This window comes from Chrysoperla carnea, chromosome X, assembly GCF_905475395.1.
Source record: "Chrysoperla carnea chromosome X, inChrCarn1.1, whole genome shotgun sequence".
NCBI classification, from domain to species: Eukaryota; Metazoa; Arthropoda; class Insecta; order Neuroptera; family Chrysopidae; genus Chrysoperla; species Chrysoperla carnea.
The window spans coordinates 8550853-8559634 of NC_058342.1; the positions used below are offsets into that span (position 1 = coordinate 8550853).

General features: G+C 35.0%; 1 protein-coding gene across 1 annotated transcript; it reads left to right on the forward strand.

Moving 5' to 3' along the window:
- The first annotated feature begins 2738 nt into the window (after positions 1-2738).
- LOC123302865 lies at positions 2739-8306 on the forward strand. Its single transcript, XM_044885958.1, has 2 exons — positions 2739-3313; positions 6404-8306. Exons 1-2 carry the CDS (start codon positions 2739-2741, stop codon positions 8304-8306), a joined length of 2478 nt encoding a protein of 825 aa, XP_044741893.1.
- The last annotated feature ends 476 nt before the right edge of the window (positions 8307-8782 follow it).

The window sequence follows — 8782 nt, forward strand, 5'->3', positions numbered from 1 at the left end:
ACAACATTACAAAAGATAAAAATAATTGTGTTATTACTAACGACACAATTATACCTAATATTGATGGAATCAGCATTCCACAAAATATACTTATTACAGCTGATACAACTACGTATCCAGTAATAAATAAACTTAGTACTGAGATTAAATTAAATCACCTTGATTTAAAAACAATGCTAGCAGTACAACTCATTTACAATCTAAACAATAATAACAGAAAAAAGTGCTTACACGATAACTTAAGATTATTGCATTTAAATAGTGAAGAGAAAGAGGAAATTTTGAATATTTGTGAAGGTTATCAAGATCTATTCTTTTTACCGGGTGGCACACTAACTTCTACTATTACCTACTATGTATAACTATTACCACGAAATAATTGTTACGGATCCAACATCTATTGCATCGAAAAACTATAGATACCCCAAAGTCCATGAAAATAGGTAGAAACTCAAATTAATAATATGCTAGAGCAGGGTATTATCGAACCCTCGACTTCTCCTTTGTCATCGCCACTCTGGGTTATCGAAAAGAAAATGGACGCGAGCAAGGTGAAGAAGTAGAGAGTTGTGACCGACTACAGACGGCTACATGACGTCACTGTAACAGATTCCTTTCCACTTCCTAATATAGAAGAGATTCTGGACCAACTAGGTGAAGTCGTATACTTTACTATGCTTGACTTAGCTTCCGGCTTTAGCCAGGTGGAAATGAATGGAAAAGACAAACCCAAAACAGCGTTCTCTACTCCTCGAGCGCATTATCAGTTTAATCGTATGAGTTACGGGCTGAAAAATGTAATAAGCGACCGCAAAGTCCGCCCAAATCCTGAAAAAATAAAAGCAGCAGTCGAACGTAAACAGCCACGCAATGAAAAAGAAATCAAATTATTTCTAGGCTGAAACCGATATTTTATTCTGAACTAAGCTCAAATTGCCAAACCTTTAACGTTGTTGTTTTTTTTTTTTTTATAATATAATAATAATAAGCTTTATTGATATAAATTAATAATGATGAGTTCGGTTTAATGTATATATAAGTGGTGGACAAACAGTTGTTTGGTTATAAATTATAATTGATTATAAAGTGATTTTATCAAGCTAATAATTTGGTGAAGTGAAAAAATAAAATAATTGAATCAATTGGAACGATTGTGTTTCGATAAATACAGTTTAGTGGAGTGATTTTGATTAAATTTAAGTAATAATTCGATCTCATTGTATTAAGTAACCATTTTTATCAACGTCAAGTTTTGATGAAAAACAAACTTAATTAACAGTTACTTTGAATAAATCTGGATTAATTTGTATAACTTATAGTGGCCGAGAGCTCTAAGTGAACTGATTCTAATTGAAATAGTTGTGTCAAGGGGAGTTCGATCCTAGGCCGTGCGCATAAATAAAATTGATTTTATTAATACTTCTTTTATTATTTGAAATGTGTATACATATAAAGCGGGGTATTGGCGTAAATGATTCAATCAGGCTCATAATTTTTTATTTATTACACGAGCTTCTTTTTTGTATCGGAGTAACTGCATTGCATTTAATTAAAAACCTCAGTATAATTGCACGTATCTATTCGGTGAATAGTGAAATGGATAAAAAAATCGAAGAAATGTTTTGTGCTATTATGAGTAGGTTGGACGAGTCGGAAAAAAGTGTTAAAGGGGACCTAAAGGAAATTAAAGATAATTTGGTTGCTCTGCAAACAGAAAATGTGTCTCTTAAGGAAAAACTTTTGGATCAGCAAAACAAAATTACTCTTTTAGAAGACAATGTGGCCAAACTACAAAAAACAATTAATAGGAAAAACATAATCGTTCATGGTATTAACTATGTTGACGGGGAAAGTACTGAGGGACTTGCGAATGTACTTCTCAACGAACTTTGTGAAAGAATGTCTTTAGAAATATCTATGGATGACTTTGACCAAGTATTCAGATTGGGTAATAGAGGGCCTTTAAAAGTTATATTAAAAAATATGAAGGTCAAAGATCAAATTTTTAGACAACGAGCTAAATTAAAAGGCACCAAGATATACCTGAACGATGATTTGCCACTAAACTTGCGTATTAAAGCAAAGCAAGAGCGTTTGAAGCGGAAAAAAGAAAATGGTAGTAGCAAAAGACCCAAACCAGAATCATCAGTAGAAGAAGATCAGTTCTCTCAAGAAGAGCATCATATTCGTGGCAGTCTGCCTACGGCTAAAAAAGCCAGAGAGGCCTTCAGTAACAGCTCAGGAAATAAAAAAATCCCATCTGCAAAAAACTAGGAACTCTAAATTTTTGTTTTTGGAATATCGAAGGCTTGTATAAAAGGTTAAACGATGAAACATTTTTAAAATATAAAGAAAAATTTGATTTTATTGGTCTCACTGAAACTTGGATGCCAGAGGGAGGTAAATGTAATGTACGGGGATATGAATGTATTTTAAAGAATAGGCATAGATTTTCAGAGAAGGGTCGGTATCCCGGTGGTATAGCATTATTATACAAATCGGAATGGGAAAATAATATTAAGTTCTTAAATACTGAATTGGACGAAAGTCTGTGGTCGTTATTAAGAGTGAATAAAATGAACATTTTATTGGGAATAATTTATATACATCCTGAAAGCTCACGTTATGCGAAACACAATATATTTACTCTTCTTGAGGAGGAAATATTGCAACTGTCGAAAAAATTCCCCTTTGCTCAAATAATTATTGGAGGGGACTTTAATGCTAGGACCGCCAGAATGAAAGAACTTGAAATAGAAGAAATTGACACTTATGGCTTGACTTTAAATGACAGATTAAGCAAAGACGATAAAGTCAATAAGTATGGCAAGCATTTACTTCAGCTTTGTGAACGTACGCAATTATATTTAGCCAACGGGAGAGTAAACGGTGATTTACATGGAGAATGGACATATGTTAGCTCACTAGGTTCTAGTGTTATTGATTATATAATTTTGTCACAAGAGCTGTTTCAACATGTTGACAAGATGAATGTTGGTGAAGAATGTCTTTCCTATCATTTTCCGATGGAGCTTTCAATTATCAGCAATGGTAATGTAAGGAAGAATTTGGATTGTGGGGTACGATTATTTTCGATTAAAGGATATAAATGGTCAACGGAAAGTGAAAAGTTAGTTGAAAATAGACTTTCGTCATCGGAATCCGAATTTTTCAAAATTGGAATTGAATACTTTACTGAACAAAACGAGTTAGATTCGGCTGTTAAAGTGTTTGATTTGTGGATAGAATATCTATTATCCGATTTCAGAAAACATAATATGGCGTGTCATAACCCAATTGGCAAATGTGAATGGTTCGATAGTGAATGCCTAGCTAAAAGAAAGTTTATGAAAAAATGCTTAAGGGAAATGAGAAAGATGAAATCTGTAAATAATATTCAACTCTTTTTAAATAGCAAGCGTGAATACAAACTACTTTGTAGTCATAAAAAAAAATGCTTGGAAAAAAAGAAAATTGAAAACATAAAAAACGCTCTAGAGACAAACGACACACAAAAACTATGGCAACAAATAAAAACGCGAAACATATATGACAGCAAGCAAATACCTATGAGAAATTGGATCAAGCATTACAAAGATTTATTTAATCATGATGATGCGTCTGTAAATAATATTAATTCAAACAACAGAACAACAGTTCCAGGTCTCGAATGGAGTGTAGAGGATGTACAGTGGTCGCTAATGAATGTCAAAAAGGGCAAAGCACCTGGAAAGGATGGCATTCTGAATGAATTCATTTTATGTCTTAGCACTCATCATAGCTTTGTAAGTGTGTTAACGGGACTCTTTCAAAAAATGGGGCAAAATACATATTTTCCGTCAGCATGGTCGACAGGTGTCATATGTAACCTCTATAAAGGAAAGGGGAACAAAAAGGATGCTAATAATTATAGGGGTCTGTCTCTGTTGCCTAACATAAGTAAAGTATACACGGGAATGCTTGCGAACAAAATCACGAAATGGGTTGAAGATAACAGTATTATATCTGAATATCAATCTGGTTTTAGGAAAGGATATGGAGTGCAGGACAATATTATTGTCCTTAAAGGCCTTATTGACAGAAGCATCCGTATGAAACGGAGTAAACTCTATTGTTGTTTTCTTGATTTTACCAAGGCTTTCGACTTGGTAAACAGAGACATGCTTTGGGAAAAATTATATAATATGGGCATACCAAACGATTTAATTGAAGCAGTTAAGTCGATTTACGTTAATGCATCATGGTGCATTAAATACGATAGTAATGCAGTAACTGAGACCTTTAGTAGTGATAGAGGTGTTCGTCAAGGATGCCAATTATCCGCTCTTCTTTTCATTCTATTTATAAATGATCTGCCCAAGTATTTGAATTCTTTGGACACTGTTGGACCTTGCTTTGGATCTCATGAGATAAAACTACTGATGTATGCAGATGACGTGGTTCTGCTTTCACAAAGTATAGGAGGAATGAGAAGAGCTTTGGCTAATGTAAATGAGTATTGCAATCGATGGCATTTAAATTTAAATACAGAAAAAACAAAAATGCTTATAATTAGTAAAGGCTCTAAGCATAGTGTGAAGGAGCAGTGGTCTATTAGTGGAAAAATTATTGAGAATGTGAAAGTATTTAAATATTTGGGAACATACATCAACTATAATGGGCAGTGGAAGACACACCATGAAAATATGATAGTTAAAGCAAGGAGTGTGTGGATGTCCATTCGTAAACAAATGTATGGATACAATGAATTTCCTTTTAAGGTAATAATCCAAATGGTTAAAGCTTTGATAATTCCATTACTCACATTTGCTTGCCAAGTATGGGGTTTAGAGCATTCTGTGGAATTAACAAAATTCTTAAACTTAATCTATAAAGAAATTCTGGGCGTAGCTAAGTGTACGCCGAGCGATGCAGTATTGCTAGAAATTGGTGAATTTCCGCTGGAAGCATATTCAACTCTGCAATCTCTCTCTTACATGTTTAGAGTTTTGAACAATGAAGGTAGGCTGATACAAAAAGAAAGCGCTAAAAATTGTATTAATTACATACAAATGAATGACTGTGCTAGAAAGTTAGTGGATGAAGGCATACTTCACGTTGGGAGCAATGTGGATTATATCCAATGGAAAAAACGCGTAAAAGCTCGTGTGGAAGATTTTTATAGAGATAATATGCTGAAAAGTGTTGCAAGCAAAAGGTCTCTACAAACCTTTAATATAATAGGAAAATTTGATAATGGAGCCCCATATTTAAAAATGTTAGATGATAGGAGTTTGAGAAGAGTATTAACAAATTTTAGACTCGGAAGATTTGCTTGGGAAAACAAGGCGAAGAGAGATGGAGAACGTGTGTGTGTTTTGTGCAATGGGTGCGAGTCAGGTCATCATCTTCTCTTAGACTGTGCGGGAGTTGACTTAGTAATGCGAGACCATATTATACGTGTATTGGGTGATACAGTTGACAATATTTTAAATGTGAGAGATACGTCTATGTGTGTGAAAGTTTGTAAATTTATAAGTGGGTTTTTGGAAAAAAGAAAAAATTTTCTTGTGTAAACTGTTTACTTTGCATCTTTGTATTTTTTCTAACTTTTTAGTTATACGATTATTACATTATTATTTCTGTTATTATTACTAGTATTATTGCTTTCTTAATTTTTTTTTTTTTTTTTTTTTTTTTTTTTTTTCTTTAACTTTTTGTCAGGATTTGTTATTTAAGTTTGAACTTTGTTTGATTCAAATTTTATTAATTTATATCAATAAAGCTTATTATTATTATAACGTTGTTGTTAAAAAAGGATGTTAATTTTAATTTCAACGAAAAATGCATTGAAGCATTTAATAAATTAAAAACGATACTGACCACAGACCCTTTGCTACAGCATCCTAACTTCAACGAACCATTTATTCTAGCCACTAATGCGTCAAATGATGCTATACAAAGTATTCTCTCACAAGGACCTAGAGTAAGTGCGTCAATTATGGACTGGTCCTGTAATATGGACTACCGGTGTTTCTCAAAGAACATCCTTCGTATCGAGCCGTCGCGCCGGCGCGCACCCTTTACCCTCCCGCGGCCCCCTTGTCAGTTGCAAGCAAGCCAACAGAGCGCGCGCATGTGTTCACGGGAGCCATTTTTCGTTTTTGTCAACGCTCGATATAATTTTTAGTTAACTTCTTAAGACAATAATTTCAACAAATAATACTCTTTGTGAAAGTGAGTTAAACCAGGGAAAAGGTGAGTTATTTTACAATTATTCATATTAGGTTACAATAACTAACAGTTTTTCTGATATTAACCTAGAAATGTATGTGTATTATAATATGGACCACCGGAATGTTTTGAATATGGACTAGTAGTCCATATTACAAACCGTCACTAATATTTAATTGTATTGTTTTAGGATGGCATCTACAACCAAAGAAAAGACCAGACAAACATGGGATAAAAATGCAATGGCAAATGCAATTAAAGCTATACGAGAAAAGCAAATGGGATTTTTAAAAGCATCAAAAACATACGGAGTACCCAAAACTACGCTTATACGCTTATCAAAAATAGAAGACAAATCAATTAGTGACATTACGAACCAAACACTTGGAAGAAAATCTACTTTACCAAGTCAATTGGAAGATGAATTAGCTGATTATATTCTAGAAATGGAAAAATCTGGATTTGGTCTCACACGCAGGGCCATCAGATCTTTGGCTTACCAGCTAGCAGAAAAAAATAACATAAAGCACTCATTTTCACAAGATAATGAATCTGCAGGAAGATCATGGTTGAGATTATTTCTCAAGCGCCATCCTAATCTATCCTTCCGCCGTCCAACGGGCACATCAATCGCAAGAATGAAAGGCTTTAACAAAGAAAATGTCAACGCTTTTTTTGATTTGTTGGAGAGCTCTTTGAATGAAATCCAGTATCCTGCGAGCAATGTGTATAACGTAGATGAAACTGGTATTTCAGTTGTGCCATCAAAAATGCCGGAGATATTGGCACTCAAGGGCAAAAAACAAATAGGAACTGTAACATCAGCAGAACGTGGATCAACGATCACTTGTGTGATATGTATGAGCGCAGGTGGCACATTTGTGCCACCGATGATGATATTTCCGCGAAAACGGGATAATCCACTACTGATGAAAGGTGCTCCACCTGGTGCCATTCACGCTTGTCATCCCTCAGGATGGATACAACTTGAACTATTTACTCAATGGTTCGAGCACTTTTTACAGCATGTGAAACCAACTGCTACATCGCCAGTTCTCCTGATTTTAGACGGGCATGCCAGTCACACCCGAAATATCAAAGTAGTGGATTTAGCCAGAGAAAACCACGTTCGCTTGCTGAGTCTACCCCCTCACTCAAGTCACAAAATGCAGCCACTTGATAAAACATTTATGGGTCCATTAAAAAAGTATTTGACTGAAGAAATTCGTAAAAGACTACGGATGCAAGCTCGAGCAATAACACATTACGACATCGCAGAATTATTTGGTCAAGCCTACATAAGAGCTCAGCGTGCAGAATTGGCCATTAACGGCTTCCGTGCAACTGGAATATATCCCGTGAACAGGAATGTATTCCAAGATCATGACTTCATTGACGAAGACCTTCCAGAGGTAGAAGAAACTTTTGATGATCCAGTGCGCGATTTAATGACACCAGTCAATGATGATTCCGATAACTGTTTGCCTGAGCCAAGAACTGTTGTAACTCCGAGTCCTCAATCTGTGAATGTACCGCCATCACCCCAGAGTGTTGATGGACATCACCAAGCTAACCCGCAAACCGAAATGCCGACGACGACCATCGATGATGCTATAGCTGGTCCCTCAACATCATCTAGAACATTTTTGTCGCCAAAAGTGTTGCAGCCTATACCGCGTTTGAAGAAGACAGTCAGCAATAGAGGAAGAAAAACCACCAGGCCTACGATTTTGACATCTTCACCTTATAAACAAGATTTAGAAACGTCGATACAAAGGAGCACAAAAAAGAAACAAAAGAAAACGCCAAAGAAAACAGCACAAAAGAAAAGAAAAATCGCAAAAGATAAAAAATCATCGTCTGAAAGTTCTGATAAGAGTGATTTTTCAGTCAATGATAGTACCGATGAAAGTCCAGATCGTTCCCAAAATCAAAATGGTAGATGTTTGTATTGTAATGGGCTTTTTTCAGAAGATGTTCATGGAGAGAAATGGATCCAATGTGCATCTTGTAGGGAATGGGCTCATGAAGATTGTGCTGGCGTAGAAGATATGGTTGATTTCTTCGTGTGCGAATTGTGTACCAATGACTAGTTTAACCCTAATAGTTTACTGATTCAGTTTTAGGTGACAGGGCTAGTTTCTTTGATTAATTTTGAACCCAATTAACTGTGGTCCATATTTGAAACCATGTGGTCCATATTTTGTACACTATTTGCAAATTTCCATTTATGATAAATTTTAGAAAATGTTGATTATTTCTAAGATGTCAAGGTTTCTTCAGAATTTTATTAATCGTTTTTGATACCAACTAATTATCGAACTGTTCAAAATATATAAGGCTGATTAAACTTTAAAACACTGAGTTTTATTTGACAAAACCCTTATGGTGGTCCATAATTGCCGCACTTACTCTACCAATAAAGACAAACAACCTCTAGTATATTATTCGAAAACACTTAACGCAGCAGAAAGAAACTATAATACCACCGAAAAGGAACTTCTAGCTGTAGTTCAATCGGTTAAAACCTTCAGGATCTTGCTCTATGGGTCCCAGTTTACAATCATCA

What these genes read in the sequence shown, in the direction of transcription:
- LOC123302865 (XM_044885958.1), top strand. Translation starts at nt 2,739, where the DNA reads ATGAAAGAACTTGAAATAGAAGAAATTGACACTTATGGCTTGACTTTA. An exon ending in CCAATTGGCAAATGTGAATG is followed by an intron (nt 3,314 to 6,403) that starts GTTCGATAGTGA and finishes GTATTGTTTTAG; the next exon opens with GATGGCATCTACAACCAAAG.